This window comes from Falco rusticolus, chromosome 7 (assembly GCF_015220075.1).
Source record: "Falco rusticolus isolate bFalRus1 chromosome 7, bFalRus1.pri, whole genome shotgun sequence".
NCBI classification, from domain to species: Eukaryota; Metazoa; Chordata; class Aves; order Falconiformes; family Falconidae; genus Falco; species Falco rusticolus.
Window position 1 is genome coordinate 53,078,976 of NC_051193.1, and position 20,639 is coordinate 53,099,614.

General features: G+C 39.7%; 1 protein-coding gene across 7 annotated transcripts in view; it reads right to left on the minus strand.

Annotated features, from left to right (window-relative positions):
- Positions 1-18,962, minus strand: part of RAD51B (RAD51 paralog B) — a 407,540-nt gene extending 388,578 nt beyond the window's left edge. For 4 of the 7 annotated variants that reach the window (XR_005105307.1, XR_005105308.1, XM_037394547.1 and 1 more), the window contains exons 1-8: positions 18,756-18,962; positions 18,522-18,568; positions 16,277-16,370; positions 15,364-15,477; positions 12,058-12,174; positions 6,771-6,907; positions 3,315-3,434; positions 2,038-2,221 (exon numbers count right to left, since the gene is read on the minus strand). Coding sequence is in view for 5 of the 7 variants with exons in the window: in XM_037394547.1 (XP_037250444.1) it covers positions 2,038-2,221; positions 3,315-3,434; positions 6,771-6,907; positions 12,058-12,174; positions 15,364-15,477; positions 16,277-16,360 (756 nt within the window). In the remaining 2 variants the exon portion in view is untranslated. The remainder of the gene's footprint in view (positions 1-2,037; positions 2,222-3,314; positions 3,435-6,770; positions 6,908-12,057; positions 12,175-15,363; positions 15,478-16,276; positions 16,371-18,521; positions 18,569-18,755) is intronic. The other 3 variants (XM_037394545.1, XM_037394544.1, XM_037394546.1) reach the window with 3 other exon arrangements.
- Positions 18,963-20,639: the final 1,677 nt, after the last annotated feature.

The following is a 20,639-nucleotide window of genomic DNA, read 5'->3' on the forward strand; positions in this document are numbered from 1 at the left end:
AGATAATTCCACCACAGTTAGTTACAATGAGAACCTTGGGTGCTCTGTAACCTCCGGTAGCAGAGGTCAATGCAATGCACGCAACAGCAGACTTCATCTCCAGTATGCACCAACACCTGCAGATGCACAACACACTCTGATGTTGTATTTTGCATGTTACTCATACACAGCCTTGCCTAGAGAACCATGTTTGCAAGAACCCAAATCTCTACCCAAGGCCCATCTAGAATTCTTAACTAATAGATATTACTACAGTTTGTTTTGTAATATTTAACATAAAATTTAACAAAACTTTAAAATACTCCAGAACCAACAAAGCAATGTGTGTTAAACAGGATGGTAAATGGAAATAGTTAATTTCCATTGAATAAATTGATAAATCTGAACAATAGATGCTTTACAAATATACAAGCTTTCTATCTGTGTATTTACATGTAATTTCACAGGTCTTTATAGATTCAACATAAAAAGTTAAGGTATCTCATGGACCAATTCAAAAAGACAGAGCTGTGACCAGAGCATAAGTTCCTGCCCAAAATCCCAGAACTCCTTACCAAAGTGTTCACAGTGAGAAACAGGGAAAGACCAGCACACCATATATCGCAAAGGCCTCAAAGCAAACATGTTAGCTTTAGCACAATGGGAACCTTTAAATATTCAGGCTTTATTTTCTCACTACATAAAATGAATTAGGATCAGAATCTTAGGTTACTCCATACTATCTTAACTCTAAGACTTTTGTGAATATCAATACTGTTGTCCTTATGCTGGGCAGTAGCCCGAACTGCCTAAGGCTCCAATCCAACTCAGCTTCACCATTTTAATTAAGGTGGAGCAGGGAGCCAGGAGTGTCTAAAGAAGAAAATAGAGAGGAATAGTATCTTTCCATAAAACTTCTCCCATTTTTCAAAGGGCTGCATAATATTTTACCAAAATATGTGAATGTACATACTTACACAAATTCTTTCCTGGCTTTTTAAAGCACTGTAAATATTATTGGGTGCACTAACTAGGACGTTATATTTTGTACCTGAACTTTAAAGACACTTACAGAGGGTTTAATCTTCTCCATCACAAGTCTTTAGAAATTACACGTCAGAAGGAAATCCATTCCTCTTAAGTCAGTGAGTTCCCACCTCTGACATGTATATTTCCAGTATGTTGTGATCTCAGGAGCATCTGAGGGAAAATACCTCATGAGTTTTACTCAAGTTCTTGCCAGTTTGTCTCTTACACTGGAGTGATGAGTAGGTTACCCATACTAGGAAATACTTCCTGGAGTTGAGTCTAAATGATATCTTTTGAGTAGATGTGATCCTCCGTGGATTGTATATGAAGGAACACACACACACACACCCACATGCACGCACACCCACACACACCCACATACCACACACACCCCCTTCTAAAGCACTATTAGTTCCACCCAGTCCCTGCACTAAATGTCCATGTCTTCCTTTATATTTTATGGACAAGTCCACAGACAAGGATTTGCTGAGCTGTTACCTTCCTTTCTGCATTAATTCACCTACATTATAAGTCACAAAAGGAATTTACAGGGTTCCAGAGCATAAGGCCTTTTGAGATTCTATAAACTTAAATAGAAGGGATACAGACAGAAAAAGATCTTCACCTAGTCAGAGTACACACACTAGCTAATAGTAAATATTGCATTAGGAGGGAAACATCAGTGTAAGCCTAATGGTAGCAAAATAAAATACAAGATTTCAGAAAAAAAAACAGAAAACAAAGCACTGAAATACAGCTGAAGAACTTTGTAAACCATTATTTTAAGTCCTACCTAAAATTAAGAAACAAACAAACAAACCAATCAACAAAAAGCTAAACAAAACCACAAAAACGCAACACGGAACAGTTACTGTTCCCCCATTCCCCAAAGATTTTCCACCTGGTACCTGCTTGAAGATTCCTGCTAGAAGCCTTTTCCAGTTTTCATCTTCCCATCATTTTCATTCCTCTCAGATTTTATTACTTGATACTGTGAGGCAAAAACTTAAGTAAGGAGGAAGAGCTTACTGGTATTGAGAATTCCTCTGCCAAATACTTCAACACTGATGCTCCTCTAGCCAAAAAGTTACTTCTCTCTGCCAGGTTGCCTTGAAGTCTTGTGTCAAACTCCTTTCTGACAACTGAAGCAACAGAGTCAATTACTATGAGTTTAACTTTCTTTGAAATAATTTCTTCTTCCAAAGACATAATCCTAAAAAAGAAAAAAAGTAAAAAAACACAAAAAAACCAGTCACTGATAACATTATTTACACAATAGAACCATTTTATAACCCTGAAATTGTTTAAATAAAAGATTTACTTTAATAAGCTGAAAGTCAGCCCCTCTTTTTCCACCTCACATACCACCTACACCAACATCTGCATGTATTGAAGAGATTTTGACAGTAAACTGAGGCTGCAGTGGGCCACACAACCGAAGGCAGGACCTCTCCCAAAGACAGGTTTAGAAGAACCACTAGTTAGCAAAGCTGTGCTGGACAACCCTGAATGGCTGACAGCAAGTTAAGTGGACACTGAAACAGTGCCTTTTTGCTCACAGTAGCAGCATCCTATTGCCAACACCAGAACCTTTGGTGTCTATATATGCAGAACCTCAAATCTATTTCCGTATACCTCCAAAGACAGTACACCAAACCTAATCTGTTGATAACATGTTAGTAGCTGTTCTCTGATAAAGCTGCAGTAGAAGAACAAACTATTCTTAGAATAACTCTCCCACTAACCTAAAATGCACAACATGATGCCAAAATATAACAACTCATTTTCATTGTAAAATGTGTTCACAAATTAACATAAGGTAACAATGTGACAATACAATACTACCAACAACAGCATTCAGGCTGATGAATGTTAAATGATTCCTCCCTTCCACTGCTGGAGGGGTCCCAGTCTTCCTGGAAGTAAACTGTGCTTTGAAGGAGCAAACTCCTATTTCATGGAAAACATAATTCTCATACTAGAGTCTCTCTACAACCCAAGAGAAGACCTATCATCTGAACACTCCCCTTTAAAGGCTTACAGGGATCAGGTCATATAGAAATTGGCTATTCGACATTAGAAAACATCAACTGAATTAGTCACATGCTATGAAAGGAGAAAAGGCATGTCAGTTTTCCTGTAGCGATTTTACTTTGTTGGAGATCATGCTGTTATCAACATGAAAAGCCCTTAAATAAATTGATTACTCTTCATAAATCTTTGATATAAAACAAATATCATTATAGACAATCCACTCAAAACGGTCTTTATGTTTGGGGTTTTTTTTAAACTCTGGAAAAGAATACCTCTTCAGTACACTGCCACAGGTCAGCTCTCGATACAGGTGAATGCTACGTGTCATGCAGAACAGCTTTTCATCTGAGTCAAAGTAAGTAGGGAATCTGTTTCCTGCTATCTCAATCAACCTATCAAAAAAAAAAACCACACAACAGAAAGCATGACACTGCAAATGGAATAATGTGGGATAATAAGGCCTCAAGTATTCACAAACAAAACTCTGAACGATAAGCAGATACCAAGTTATACTGGAAATCTTCTTCAAAGGGTAAACATACTTTAGCAGTTAGACTGAAATACTGGAAAGTCAGAACAGTTACATTCTCTTCCCAGTGATGCTAGAGTCAGCAGTACACTAGGTAAAGACATAATGTGCCTGTACTGTATGCAAAGAAACCACCTATCTCCTGTAGAAAGAAACTGCAAGTTTATAGTTACTCAATGCAAAGTTCTTCAAGTTTTGCACAACAGGTTCCACTGAATGGCCAAACATTCTCCTATTTTAGTTATATCTAAATATAGTTTTCATTAAAACAAATGTACTCTCCAACTCAAACCATCTTTACTTCCGCCTTTATCTTGCAGTGAAATCATAAAGTGGACCTTGTGTCACCACAGAAATTTAACAAGCTGATAAACAGAAGATCCATTACAAGATCCAACCAATGTGGAAGCAGGACTGCAAAGAACAGAGCCTAGTTCAACTGCAAGTACTTACACAAGTACAAGCGTTCATGCATGGAAAGTATGCCTGCTAAAGTGAAAATCTTTTCACAAATAATTTCTCCTTAAAGCAAGAACAAGGTCATTTGGATGGGAGGCTTTTTCACTGAAACAATTTCCGTTGTGCCAGTTACCTCTTTGTAAAAAGGGTTTATAAAATATTAAGAAAACATCATACTTCCTAGAACACAGAAAAAAAAAAAAGAAAAAAGAAAAAACAGCACTGTGTCACAAAATGACTGAGGCTCCAGCTGCCAAGCTGCTACAATTGAACATCCATCCAGTCAGATATCACAGATACAGTTGGCATGACTTAATATAATGAAATGACTAAGCAGTTTAACTGGCTACTTCAGCGATAGAACTGAATGTGGGATTCTATGATTAAATGTTCTCCATTACCTTATTTAGCAAATTCATGACCCTTCAAAACCTCGAATTACAGTTGTTAAGCATACGACTGTTTATTATCAGAATAGACTAAGGAACTATATCAGATAACTGGTGATAACACCAAAAGAAGTCAAAGGAAGTTGGCTATTTATTATTTGTTGTCTAAATACTTTTATATCCAGAAACTACGCTTTGCAAAAAACCTCTCACACAGATGTAAAACTAAACAGTTTACTGATAAGAGGCCACCATTTTCAGTTACACGAGATTTTATACATAAAATCGTTGAGGACACTAAATGGTATAATGGCATAAGTTTTAGAAATGCTGCCTGCCTGCAAACTCTTTGGAAATCAGTGGGAAGAACTTCCATCCCTCTGAATACAAGGCAACTTTATCTAGGTCCTTAAATAGATGACCCAGGAATTTAACTTAGAAACTCACAGTTACAATCTGAACACTTACATTTTTTTCTACAATGAGGATTTTATTTTTTTAAGAACAGAAAATACGTAACTGTTTGTATTATAAGCAGGCCTATCCCACCGTCTATAGCTTGAGAAGAGCGGCATCTAGTGGATGATACCTGTGGGCACAACTTACTGGTTACCTTGATGTTTTTTACTTAGGCCCCTTTCATTAAAACCCAAATTGCACAGAGCGCTATGCAGGTTCAAGCCCTCAGTCTCCCCACAAAGAGCAAGTGCTCCAGCCCCCAGCCATCTTGGCAGTACCCTGCTGAAGCTTCCTGTAGTCTGTCACGTTTGTTGCATACCAACAGCCCAAAACTGGACACAGGATCTAGATGTTGTCTAACATGTTCCAAGTAAAAGGGGAGCAGCACTCCCCTCACTCTGCTTGTGCTGGTCCATAGAGGTTGCAACACAGAAAGCGTAAGATAAAGCTTGTCTCCTGAAATTGTGTTTAGCCATCATTTCCAACTGAGCAATATTAAATATTATTTAATATATAAAGGTTTTCATCCTTAGTAACGATACATATTTTCACCACGTTTCCTTCCTACATCCTACTCTATTTTCAGCAGTTTCATTTGCATGTTCACCTATTTTCCTTTAGCAACTGCTCCTAAGCAACAAGTCTTATTACCCATTAGTAAAACAGGGTAGGGCCTACCGACATTTCAGGGACCTGAAATTAAAATGAAGTATGTGAGAAGGGAACACCATATTTTACAGAGCCGTTGCTTGAAGCTTTTTTCTTTGATGTATTACACTTCCAATTTAAAGTAATTCAAACTTGTGTGAAATTAACTTGACAAAAACAGGGTTAGAACCTCTACCTTCTCATCCATGATAACTTTAAATGATAAAGCAATGCAAATACATTTGCTTTGATACTCCAGATTCAGGCTATGGGTATAACTACTAAGTCATCTGAAATCTATATATTATTTCAATTAAACTCTTTCTGCCCATTTTTCCACACAAGCAAGGATGAGACTACTGTACTACTTGTCCTCCCACAGACCCTTAATAACTTTTGAACTCAATAATTAAAAAAAAAACACCAGTGATAAAGGAATAGACACCTCAAAAACATCAAATGCTCAAGGTTTAGAAAAGTTTGTAGCTAAAGTAACGTAAATCAGAGCTACATTTAATGAAATACTGCAGAATTATTCCAACAGTTTATCAGGCAGTTAACATGGGAAGAGTGGTAACCAACAGCACACAACAGTAACTCTCAAGCCAATACAGCATATAGCATCTCCTCTCCATTCAGCAGTTAGAAGATACCGTAAGTGCACAGCTGGGCAGTTTTGGTCACATGGGCAAAGCAGGAGATACTAGAAGAACCAGAGATGTTACAGAGGCAAGGGAATATAGTACTGCATACATAGGAGAGATGTGAAGTTACTGCAGAAGGAAATCAGAACCGCAGGGGGCCCCACTCAGCAGAAACAGGATACAAATCTAAAGGCAAACTGGCCATGTCAGTCCTACTGTTCACAGGAGAACCACCATTTCTTTTGCACTTAATATGCCAAGCCTTTGCATCCTCAAAACCCTCTTGCTAGCTCCACAAACTAAACTGCAAAGAAAGATTTTAGGTACAGGAGTGTTAAGATCATTTACAAATTACAGAGCACACCACCCACCTCGTCATACCACAACTGAAATCTGCAACATCATACAAATTAGGAAGGTGAGCAAGCCGTTCATGAAATTAATCATCTTTGGAATAACTGCACGTATTAGATGAATGTTTGCTAACAATAGGTATTTACTTCATAAGTACTTAATTATTGCTCAGAAAATAAGTGAAAGCTCCAAGATAAAAGGTGCTAAAGAAGTTGCAAATGTGTATTTTAGAAACTTGCATTTTACCTTTCAGCACTGAATGCAGACTCTGTATCAATGTAAATAACAGCCCCGTCTAGTCCTCCCATGCTTACAGGCAGTGTAGCCAGAACACTCACCATAATGCAAAATTGAGTTTTGCCACAACCTGGTGGGCTAGTTATCTGGAAGAAAAAAGGATTAATAACATAAACAACAGATGTCACATTCATTTCACCCTAATTCTACCTTTAACTAAGACCTACCAGCCAGAACTCCTCAAATTCTGCTCTTCCAGCTACCAACAGAGAAGACAGCCCACAAAGAGCAACTTGGGAGTTGCTCTTGGATCTGCGCCTTGTAAACTCATCCGCTGAAGAATAAACATTTGTTTTTCAGCCACAGCATTATGGTCATACTTTATTTCTTTGACATCCTTTATTACCTCTCGTACTTGAGGTCCCCTACTCTCCCCCTCCTCTTACAAGATCTTCCCTAGAGACACAACTAGCTCTCTTCCATCTTTTCCTCTGTGCTACCTTCTAGAACAGAGCAGAATTCTAAGATTCAGAGTTGACATTCAGATGACATCAATGGCCTTTAGAGCTGAAAACAAAGTCCAAAGCTAATGAGCTCACAGATGTAAATGACTGCTTAGGAATCCTCATTACCTTGGTTACAACCTGGTCTCCCCAGGAAATCACAAGGATAATCACTTGCATCCTATAAGGACTGAATGTTCAATATGAACCACATATATATATATATATATAAAAGACAGATTTTATCTGCCCCAGAGACCACACTCTGCTATGCAGCATGTGTTCTGTCATTGGTGTTAACTCCCTATTACCATATTTCAACATGAACACCATTTAGTGATCCAGACCAGCTCAGCAATTTTATGCTTTCACTTGCACTTACTGAAAGCCTACTGCAGTTGAGCAATATTCAAAGAACACACTCAACTTGTGTGAAATTGTTCCAGTATGATTTTGATCCAAGAGAAAAACCGCAAAGATCAAAATAATATATCACCTGATGAGATCCCCAGTTTCCGAGAATAAGATTTTTCCACTAGAGATGCTAGTATGCTGTTCTTTATCCACTGCAAATCTTGCATAGATTCTAAACGGATGTTGGGCTCTGTGTTCAGATACATTCACGACCACTACAGCGGGTCTTTAAATACAGTATCACATTGTCACTGCTTCTGGGAAGGGATATGATGACATTTTAATACTAAGAAAAACAGCAAATACAAAGTTGAAGTGACTTGAGGCACTAAAAACAGAATGATGGGTTAATTCTGATGCTAGTAGGAACTAAATAATAATGCAAGATAAAAGTAAGCCTCTCCATGGAAGTTAAACTGCAAAATGAAGCACACCTCCACAAAACACCTAGTACTGCCAAAACAAAGGCTTAAATTCAGAACTGTTGTTTTAAATTAAAAAAGAAACCTTACAACAGACAGACACTCAAAATCAAACTGATTTTTGAGCCGAAATGCACGATAGCTTAAGTGCAAACACTCTTTTCACCACAGGATACTACAGTATTTTAATGGTTTTGTTTTAAGAAGCAGCAGCATGACTTGAAGCACAGAAAATTTACCGGGAAACTCGGAGGGACTGCATAAACTAGTTACACATTAGCTACTGTTGACAGTCGGTTAAAATCCCTTTAATCACTTTTGTCTTTAAACGAGGCCTGAAACTCAAGCCGTATTAGTCAATCTGCTTGAAGATTTACTGCAAGAGAAGCAGTAGATGATTTTTGTTTAAAAGCACACACTGCATTTAGTGAATTACAGATCAGGAATCAATCATTATTTATGCAGTTATCTGTCCTCCATTCAGTGTACTTAAATTACAAAATATAGTATCAACAATAGCTGCCAGATTTTAATATGAACCCAAAACACGTATAAAAATTGCACAGGCAATACACGTTCCTTAGACTCTGACAGCCAAGGAATCTCACCAGCTGTTTCTAGTTAAAAGGAAGACTTGAATTGAATGAGGTAAGGGCATCAATCCAGTTAAATTAAAATGTTTGGACAACTGTGAGGAGACCTCATAAAAACATTTGTAGTTTCAGCCTTGCCTTGGAGATGCACTTGAATCGAGATTTACTTCAGTGGCTGACGCAGGAGCTAATTCAGCAGAGATGTTGTAAAAATGTCTGAGCTTATGAGCATCACATCAGAGAAAGACAGAGAATTCTGCAGTACAAGCTGGTACAAGGAAGCAATACAATGGAGTATTTCTATTCTCAAAGATAACAATACTTCATCTTTTATCAGCATTCCTTTAAAGGGCATTAAAATGGGATTTTAAATAACCCACAGTGAAGAATTCTGAAGAGCTACTGCATTTTATTGTAGTTACCACTGGTTCAGCAAGTGTTTTGACCAATACAATCTCAGCTAAAAAAAACACTAAAAATTCCTATAATTTAAATAGAATGCCTACAAAAAGTTTGCTTAGTTTGTTTTACTCTAAATTTACTCTGGAAAAATAAAGAAAAAAATCAATTCCATCCAGATAGAAATGTGAAGATTAAAACAAGTTTTCAGTTATCTCTGCCTAATAAAATATACTTTTATTTTTCAGTAAGCTATATATTATTTTCTCTGGCACATCTGTAGGGTCTGGATGAAGTCACAAGGAGCTAATTCTCCTTCAGCTACCAGGGGATTAAACTCTTAACATTCACAAAGTCATTACTTTAATTTTTCCTCAGAGAAGTTGGCCAAAAGCTCTAACATCTGACCACAAAATTTCAGCTATGATTTAATTTCCAACTTAAAACCTAAATAGTGGTTTGGGAAAAAAATGTCCGAGACAGTGTAACACAAATCAAATCCCTCTGGCACTCAAAAAGCAAGCAGCTTTGGCTGTAGAAGATACCACCACAAGTCTTAACTCTGTGGCTCATGTACTCAACTTCCAGGTTTTGAACCAACCTTACTGCTGGGTAAAGTAACAAGATGATGATTTAGCCACATCAGTCAGGCGCACACAACATACTTCTGAAGAGAACTTCTTCCAGACTTAGAATATTTGCCTAATAACAAAATTACCGAAGGGCAGTCTGCTGGTCAGCTATGCTTCAGTAAGTTGCAAATAAGCAAATTAAAATCATTAAGCTCCAAAATCAACTAAATCCAAAAAGAACATGACCTGAAAGTGTTTGCAAGCTGCAGTACAGCATCAAAGCAGCAGCAGCAGACACTTGATAGTGCTTTCTACTAAAATTTCATCTAGTAATCATGCTAAAGAATACTTGCAGTGCTGGCAACTTTTGAAACTACTTTAGACTTCATGACTCTTGCAAGAATGCTTTTTAAAATCCCCAGAACCAGGCTTTAAATGAGAAACTGTTTCTGCATAGTTAATTGTTCTCTGTCTTTACATTTGCTGAGAAACCCTTAATACATGCCCTAATAGTTTTCCACATTTAGTACCTAAAAGGCAAATAAAAAGCAATACACTTTTTTTCAAAACACCCCTAACCTCTTGTTCTGGAATCTACCTAGTTCTCTCTATAATATTTCTGATTAAATAGTTATTACGCATCAGTATTGTCAATCTGGCATGAGGGTGCCACCAAGACCAAGCTACTAGTGGAAGTCCTACTTGCACTTCTTGTCTTACCCACAAGATGCCTTGTACAGATGTTAACATCTCAGTCACGTGGTGAGATCGTCTATCGAAGATAACTGCATTAGGCAGGTCTCTATTTTTAACCAAAATATGTTAGAACACAAAAAAACTAACATTCAAAAATTTTTTGCAGAAGAAAACTTGAAGTGCAACACCTTTCTTAGCACAGTGCTTTTCATTTACAATCAGATAAAAGTTAAGCGTGTCTTTGTAAATAGTCATTTCCCTCAACTATCTAAAGGTAATTGATACATACATAGTATGACCATTCTTAAAACAGAGTTTAGCAACAGCTAAATTTTCTCATTTCTAAAGAGATAAATGTTCTAAGGAAGCACTGGGGGAAAAAAATAAAATTTAGATTTGTGATAATCAACCAAGCTGAGAAGTATTACAAAATACACAGTTCTGGAAAATCACACATTTGTATTTACAATTTGAAGAACATTATTTTACACTATCTCAAGAAAACGATATTTGACATCCATGTTTTGAGATGAACTGCTTGCAGAACTCACTTTCAAATAATAATAATAAAAAAAATTAAAACAAAAAGCCCAAAACTTAGAACTCAAAGGTTAGCTTAACTCCAGTAAAAGTCCCAGCACATCAGCTACTGCTTTCCCCAGATCTCCCTCTGGAGCAACACCAAGAACATGACAATCGGCAAGGATCAAGTTTGTCAGTGCTCCACAGCCTTTCTGCCTGATGTTCAGGCAAGAACATAGACTGCACTGATAGCCGAATGATGATAGCTACACTTAGGATTAAGAAAAAAGACAAATATTCACAACAAAACTGCATGGCTCGTGTAACCCAAAAGGATCACATCCACTTATTTTTTAATTAGGAAAAAAATTGCAGGATCCTTTAATGCAAACTTTTACACTTTGGCCATCTTTCACTCAAAATTGCCAAGCCACAGAAAGGAGGGCAAAACAAACTGGGTTATCTCGGTTGACCTATAGAGGGGTGACATCCATGTCTTGGGCACCACCCATGAGCCAGTGTAGTAAGACTGCATGGCAAAGTTTTGGTAGTCAGGGGCACTACAGGGGTGACTTCTGTGAGAAGTTGCTAGAAGCTTCCCCAATGTCTGACAGAGCCAATGCCAGCCGGCTCCAAGACAGTCCCACTGCTGGCCAAGGCCAAGCCCAACAGCAACAAGTGGTAGCAGCTCTGTGGTAACACATTTAAGAAGGAAGAAAAAACTCTGCACAACAATTGCTGCAGAAGAGAGAAGTGAGAAAGAAGAGAAACAACTCTGACAGCACCAAGGTCAGTGAAGTAGGAGGGGAGAAGATTCTCCAGACACCAAAGCAGAGATTCCCCTGCAGCCCATTGTGAAGACCATGGTGAGGCAGGCTGCACCTCTCAGCCCATGGAGGACACCACGCTAGAGCAGGTTTGCTGGCAGGATCTCTGGACCCATGGAGTGAGGAGACCACACTGAAACAGGTTTGCTAGCAGAACTTGTGACCCCACAGAGGACCCATGCTGGAGCAGTCAGTTCCTGAAGGACTGCACCCCACGGAAGGGACCCACGCTGGAGCAGTTCGTGAAGAACTGACACAAGACAGTCCAATCTATCTGTGACTTTTGACTAGTGTGTTGCACATCTAGGTGTGATATGCAACTGCAGTAAAATATATTAAACAAGTTACCTCTGTGAGGGATCCACAGGGTACTCCACCATGCAAGACTTTATCCAAACTATGCAGTGTGGTGGATAAAAAGGCTGAAGAGGGATTGACAGACTTCCTTAGTCTCATTTCATAAGCCTACAAAAGGAGGGAAAAAAGCATAAAAAACCAAGCACATGAATCAGAAAATGCCCTTTTTTTATTTAATGGAAATAGCAAACTTCTTGCATTTACTTTCATCAACCTGGAATAACAACACTGGCAATAAGCAAACTATTCTTATCTTCAGCTATAGTCCTCTCTTACGTCATCACCCTTCCTCACAATTATAGCTCACAGAGGAAATGTCAGTTTGTTGTATCTCCCTCACCACAATATTAAGTAATAAGCCTTTAATAACGATGTGTCAAAGACTTTCTCTACTCCTATTCAACAAGGCTTTTTTCCATCCAGTAAAACTCCAAATTTTAAATAAGTAAATACTATATGTATGGTTAGTGACCAAAGCAGAACAGTCACATGAAACCTAAAACCAAGAACTCCCTGGCCAATGTTTGTTACCGATTTGAAACTACCTGGGTCAAAGGAAAGGTAGATGAAGATTCCCAAGTCTTTGAACAAGCCTGAACTGATCCTGTAGCCATTCATAATTTTTCACTTTTACGAGGAAGACTAGTCAAGACAGGACAGGTACAGAACTGAAAACAGTTGCAGTTCCTAGTTCCTCCACTGACCAGAGGAACTGGCCCAAGATCAGAATTCTAGTCCATAGGAATTATTTTCATTTGGGGAATCAATTTAAAGCAGACAAAGAAGAAATAACAACATGGAAATGCTGATTTGGAAACAGCAAAACATGATGTTTCTAAAATAAACAGGTCTTGCTCATACCTTGTAGACATCTGCTAAAGCTGACACATTCCTCAACCTCTAAACATCTTGAACATCAGAAGTCTGATTTTTAAAAGGAACAGTCTAAGATCTAAAGGTTCTTGCTCTAGTATAGTTGAGTTCCCAGAGGTTTCAGACTCCTGGCCCAAAAACAGAGATTCTCAAAGCCCTGTCACAGCATACCACTCTAACCTGCCATGATTGACCACTCCAGAAAAACTTGATTTCTCTATGCCCAAGAGAAATGCAGGCAACAGATTTATCCCAGTCTTAAAATAGTCTGCTGGGAATATGGTGTACTACGGAAGCACCACCATATGAATCACCAATAACTAAGTAAATAATCACACCATTGAATCCTAGATGGTTTAGTCTGTCCTTTTTGGGCCAACAAGTGAGCGCTATTTGCTGATGTTGATCATAAAAATTCCTAGCTAGTTCTACCAGCAGGCTAACATAAGATAGCATGTACTTTCCTTTATTTATGCTACCGTTCTTCCTTAGATTATGACAAGTAGCACATTAGAATAATACTTGAAATTCAGACTTCTGTTCTTCAGTTCTATTGAGGAGAAATACACAAAAAAAATAGCTTTCAAGACACAAAACAGGCCAATGCAAAAACCAATTAATTTTACCTCACACAAATGGAACCAGATTTATGCTCAGATTCACTTTACAAGTGAATACATGTACTGATGAAGAAGGATTTACAACATATTTTAATTTAATCATTTTTTGTTTAACCCTGACAGGACTTAAACCCTGCAGACTGGAAACAAACCCTGTAGATCATGGAAACAATATCCTAATCTAGCTTTCCTGCCTAACACAGACTCTAGAATTTTACCCAGTGATTTCTGCATTTAACCCACAAAATCAGGGTTGAACCAGACTGTCTTCCAGTAATAAAAAAAAAAAAAAAAAAAAAAATCAATTGTTTAGTCAGGAGTCCAAGTGAATGAAAACATTACCAAACGCATAGACAACCTCTTCCAATGATAACTTATGTTAGTTTCTAAAGATTGTTTTATTACTTCCTATTTCAGGGATTTATTTTTTAATTTATCTTCCAGCCACTTGTTCAGCTAGACGCTAGAGACCTTTTAATATAATTACCCTTTTCTACTTGTGATCAAGTCACCCCTTACCTAACTTCCTCTCTGATGAGCTCAGTAGGCTTTGCTCTGTACTTCATACTGTGAGGCAAATTTTTCAGAAATTTACTGTATAACTTGACATACTCTCAAGTTTTCTTGCTAGTGCTTCCAATCTTATATCCAGACAGTATTTTCCCCTTACTTATAACTCCTATTTTCTAAATTATTTATGTATTTTACCCAAAAATATTGTCAAGCCTTCTTGCTACATCAGTCATTATGTTACATCAGTCACTCTCACCTGAAGTTTACTTGAAATCCTGTGTTTGCAGAGATTCAATCCACATCCCTTAAAATAGCTAACAGCCTCTGTTTCTGGAAGTACAGCTCTGTATTGTATGCACATACACAGCTGGTCATCTATCAGCTGGGCTCTGTATTAACAGTCCTTGACAACTGTTTTCTGACAAACTTCAGGATGTGTCAAGCTTCTCAGCAAAGAAATTTGATTGATAGTGATGTGTGGATGGCAAGAAAAAGCAAATGCTGGAACTTACTTAAAACTTCCATCTGTCTTCAATTTATTATCAACAGTTACTGATGGAAAATAGTAGTTAGCTAGTTATTAGCTAGCTTTTAATCCATTCAGTATAAGTCATATTAAATTTGCATATCACTAACTTTAATGCAGTATGGGAATTTGAAGTTGCACAGAGTTACTGCTACAACTACTATGCCAATTACACATAATAAACTTTGATGTGGCTTATTTTTTTCAGGAAAAAAAAAAGTAGGCTGCATTGATACAGGTCAGAACTGTCCATGTCCTCTCTGCCCTAAAAAGACATCATTTTTTGACATCTTTTCACCTGAATTCAAAAAAGAAAACAAAATCCAGCCACTGCATTGCAGCTAACATTTGTTTCGTTCTCACACTCTCCCTAGTTAGGCTACCTGTAGCCTGAACCACACTATAGGTCACTTACATGAATGGAAAAAGTCCTGAAGAAGTTATTTTCAGGATCACTTAACTTCTTGGCACCAATTTTATGTCTGAAAGCAATTTTTATATACTGGATTGCAAAAGCGAATGCCCTATTTCCCTATTGCACTCAGAACCAATTCTGCAAGCCCCAACAATCTCTTGAGGCTATAATGCGTAATAAAAGTCACTGCAGCAAACTAAAGTGACTCAAAGACCTAAATTAAAAATAAAAATACTACTTCATTGTGCAATTTGAGACATCAAAAACCTCCCAAGTAAAAAGATGAGTAACACTATTTAGCTTTTTCCCAGATACTGCATTAAAACCAGAATCAACACAAGCATACTTACTGTCTGCATTTTGGGAGCACAAGCTTGGCTGACTTTACGAAGAAGCTTCTGCACGTCATAGTAGCTCTGTCCTGTCACTTTCATTAGCTCCAAGAGGGAAAGACATAAAAAGTCCTGAAAGATGATAGAACAGTTCAGAGAGCTCACCCTAGGAATCAAGACTGAGGACTAAACGGATGTAGTTTATACACAACTAGTATACATTCCACAAGTTTACCAACTGTGCCATGTCACACACTATTATGCTATCTCTCTTTTATGTTTCCCTGATACCAGTCTATTAAAAGAAATGTTGTTCATATTTTAAAGGACATGGAGTCAAAGGACCAAACATTCAAGAACTGTGTGATGGAATTCTAACAACACTTTTTTGCCCACAAGACTATCTACCCGAAAAATATTCAGAATACATCGTGTATGCTAGATTGCAGTCCTAGATCCTGCATTTATGATGCATACTACTGAAATACATAGGGCCTCTTCGCTCTCTTTAGGCAAGCATTCATAAGAACAACTTCAGAATGTACTGCTGAATCCACTAATAACTGAGTATAACATCACAGCACAGTCACACACTAGATTATGCAGTATACAGGTGTTTTGTGAAGTGTTCAAATGGATGTCTTACTCCATACAATTAGTAGCTGCACACCCCTGCTAAGACAAAGCATCTTCAGGTTCTTTATAAATGAAGGTAGTTTAAATGTTTTAGTCAGGCATCTATCATTTTAAGGCTGTATTTTTACAAGGCAGCAGGCCCAACAGACTTTGAAATGCCCCCTACTTTTTAGAAAGTAAAGCTCCCTGTAAATTAAACTACAAAAAAGTAAACAGTCTATGCATTAAAACACAAACAAAACAAAAAAACTCCAAACCCAAAAAACAACTCCTAAACATAAAATAACCCTTTCACCTGACAGGTAGTGATCTGATGGCGACTCAGCCTTTCACACAGCTCCTGAGACAACCTTGCTCTTCTTAGTTTCTTAGCAGCCATGCTCCCCAATCTACAGGGCAAACAAAAAAACTTTTTTGAAAGATGCTTGAAACACAACGATGCATACAATTACACTCACTCCTTGCTAAAGAACAGGAAAGTGTGCATACGCACGTGTGTACATGGATACATAACATTTAATGTGACATACATATGTATGTATATAAAATTTAATGTCATACAGACTTCCCATATAAGTCTATGTCACATATACCACTCTGAAAGCAGTTATGTTAAATTATAACTCTTCATATTTGGCCATGTATGAGATCATGCCAGTGAGAACAGAAGAGTCAGCAATGTTTATAGGACAGACGTTTCTGGGACATAAGAAAACTGGAAATTAATCAATGGTGAACTGAACAAGAACTCCTCATGCTGTACTGCACTGGAAAGAAATAAGGTTATCTTTGGATGCCTGAACACAGGTAGTAGAGTAATCATAGTAAGTATTTAGCCCTAGAATGCAACACTTCGCTATGGTGACCCAGGATTCATGACAGATGCCGAAAGAACAGGAAGGACCCAGGAAGGAAACACCAGAAAGACTGAAGGGCTGTAAACATATTTCAGGATGCAAGACTCAAGATGGTCAAACCAGTCAAATCCATCTCATAATGTTCTGTGTAACAACTTATGAAACACAGTTAATAAAGAGTTCTTTAATGTAGCCAACAGTGTCAAAGAAAAGAGGCCAAAGCAAAGCACATGAAGGTGAGAATTAGAACATAAATACTATCTTATTCTAAGTGAACAAAAATACCACTGAACCAGGCAGGAACAATTGTGGCATATTCGGTCACTTAAGCAAGTTGCGCATATTGAGATTTCTCTCTAAAGAGTACCTGATTATTTCAGATAAGCCTTAAGACTATTTTACATAGCAGATAAGATTACACTGCCACAACAAATCCTTGCCTTAGTCCTCCAGCTATCTGCATTACTCCCTTTTTTTGTTGTTGTTATTCTGTCCTACTGAACTAAAATCCACAGGATGGCATTCAGCTCAGTAAAACATAAAGTATTTTCCTAAGCTATAGGTATGTTTGAGCACATGGCTGTTTCACACATTATTTAGGCAATATTCCTAGTATTTACTTAGCCAGAAGCGTAGGCAAGATAAAAAGGCTTTTAAATAAAGTGAAATTGCTACAACTTTTGCAGATGCACAAGCCTCCACATCTTCACAAGATGGAAACTTTATTGTCGCGATTTAAAGAACGAAGTCAGAATTTCTTAGTGACTAAGTATCCTTTATTGGCAGTGCTGGATGCACGGGGGATCCTTCCACCAAACGCTCATGTTTAAGGTTGCTAATCATTCCATATTTATACAATGAAATAATGATTATTCAACTAATATCTATACATATTCATTATCTAATCCCACGTACCCTCACTTCGTATGTTAATTAGCTTATCAGTCCTTCGCACGTGCGCAAATTCTTCCAAGAATTGTGGGCAGGGGTCTCCCAGATGTAGGCAGTGGTCTCTAGGAGGAAGGCCGTAGGTCTTCCTCATGGTGTACTTTTCACCTCTTGCTCATTATGTGATGGTTTTACACATCTGCAGTGTTCTTATCAGTCTGAGGTAATTTATGCCCTTGCTGGTCATCTGCTTTTTTGCTTAATTGTTTCTTTTACCCTTATCTGTCCTCTCCTGCCGGAGTGTTCTGCTAAGGTTTTAACATAGAAGGTCAGCAGATAGGCGGATGTCCAACAAAGGATAACAGAACAGACACCGAAGGTAGATGAGTAACATATGGCGGTACATATCTACAATTATTACAGTGGTTAACAAACATTATAATGGTTATGCTTTAGTTCTATTCTAAAGTTAGTTCACACTACATCAGTCGCCTCTACAAAATCCTCATTAGACAGGAGGAAAATCAAAGATTTTAAGAGTTCGGTATCCTTCAAGTTCCCAGCTGTATTAATAACCACTTATCATACAGACTGCACATTCAGTCTCCAGTGTTACGGTGGTTTCTGGTTTTGCACGTAGGCCAAGCAGCGCCGCCGCTGACCAAGGGCCCCGGGCGGCCGGGGAGCGATGCTGTGCCTGCGGCGGCCGCCCGCGCCACCTCTGCTCCCGGGGCGGGCACCTAGGCGAGCACACCCGTAAGGGGGAAAAACAAAAACACATCGGCGCGGACTTACACTAGGTGACACGGATGCTGCAGGAGAGCCCGGCATTATCACCTCATCTGGAATGAGAAAACGAACTTAGGTCCCCACCACCTGAAGGGAGGCGGCGCCTGCGCTGCGGCGGCACAGGGCTCCCTTCCCGCCGCCCAGCTGAGGTAATTCAGGCGCCCGCCCGCCTCATCGGTCCGGGACGCGGGGCTACACCCGCAGCCAGAACGGGGCCCTGGCCCGGCACAGCCTCCTCACCCCCGGCAGGACCGCAGGCACCCGAAACTTCGCTCCCGCCGTAAACCAGCCTCACCCCGGCGGCTCCGGTGCCTCCCGTCAGGCTGGGCCAGACCCGCCCGCCCGGGGAGCAGAGAACGCCCGCGCACCTGAGAACTTTTTTAAAGGCTGCCCGCGGCAGGCGCGAGGAGGCGCGGGCGCCGGGCAAGGCCTGCACTCGCGATTGGCTCCGCTCCCACCAATCCCCTCGCACCCGCGAGAGCCGGCGGCGCGCAGGGCATGCCGGGAGCGGTGGTTCCCGGGGGAGGGCGGGAAGGAGTGGGGGCGCGTGCCGCCCTACGGCCGGTGATGGCGGCGCCGGCGGTCGTAGGCTAATGCGAGCGCTGCGGGGCTGCCTCTGCCGCGGGTGTGCCGCCCGGGGTAGCGCCCCTCCTGCACCCGCTCCATCGGAAGAGTAGCCGCTCTGGGGGGAAGGAGGGGCTGAGGGCGTGCTCAGTGTTTATCCCGACTCGTTAACGTGGGGGCCTCCAGGCCAGGCTACTGAGGCGGTGTAAATAAGTATGCTCCAGGCCTGGAAACCTCTATGCGGGCCTTGCCTTTCACAGCGCATCCGTGCTTTGACCTAGAAGTTCCTACCACCCTCTGCACATCAAGCACCTACAGAACTTGAAAGTCTTCAGCATGAAGAGTGCTATGCGTACATTCGTTAGTAAAGAATATTGGAAGGCTGATTCTTCTCTTCGAACTAAGGGTTTACAAATACCCAGCCTGCTGCCAGCTATGGGAGAAATGCCTTCTGACTGAAGAAGCTTTTACCCTGTGATGTGAATGTAACAGGCAGGAAAACCAGTCATCAAACATGACGTGACTTTACAAACATCTGTAGGGTCAGTTTTCCCACTCTATAATAGAAGTACTGATGTTAGTATTATATGTATATTGTCTGCATAGTCTACAGTTCTAGAAATCAACCTAACTGAATTTTGAAAATGGACCGGTATTACCTGGGATGTTTACTGAAGGCCTATGCATTGGGAACTGCATGGCTAGGGTTTTGTCTGTACTGAAAAGAAATGCTCCAGTGAAGCTGTGAAATACAGAACACTTAAGCCACTTTTCCAAACTAGCAAACAGGAGAAACATAGTAAGAAGCAGACTATCATGAAATGCCCAACAACTGTAGTATCGGAAAGGGTCCATGAAATTAGTGTTTCATTCATACCCTGAAGGGATTTTACATGCCCAAAGAAGTCCAGAGTATTTAAGAAGCTGGACAGGGAGTAAGCAGCCCATACAGAAGCTTTAGTGAATAGCTAGCTGAGCAGGGAGAGAAGAGATGAAGTGGAGGAAAGGCCCCCCCTACTGTAGTTGGCCTTTAAAAGTTGACTTGAAAAATGTTAAGTCACAATTGAGAAAAACTAAGGGATGGGAAAGGACGCCTGTTGCTATGGTTTAGTTTCAGTGGAAACAGGAGGGCATGACCATAGTATAACTGTCATGCACTGCTATTTCCTGCTTGGTACAGGGGTAGCAGGAGTCCTGCCATCCCACCAGAGGTGCAGGAAAAAGTAACATTGCCTTGATGACTTCCTTCCCTCCCACAAATGCAACAGGGCTTCCTCTTCACCTCCTGGCTAATAGGCTTCCTTCCCATCTTCTACAAAAACAGAATACCTGTATAATAAGGATAATCAGAGAAGTGTTCACATACGCCTCGTCACCAACAACATTCTCAAGCAGCAACAGGGCAGGCAGCTCCACAGCTTCCATATGTTTGACTTAGGACACTAGTCACTAGGGAAATCAGGACACTCTGCAAACAGCTCTGCTCTGTGACCTCAGTCAAGCCCCTTAATCATAGGGTATTTTTCCCTTCTCAGTTTTGGTTTTACCTATTTAGACTGT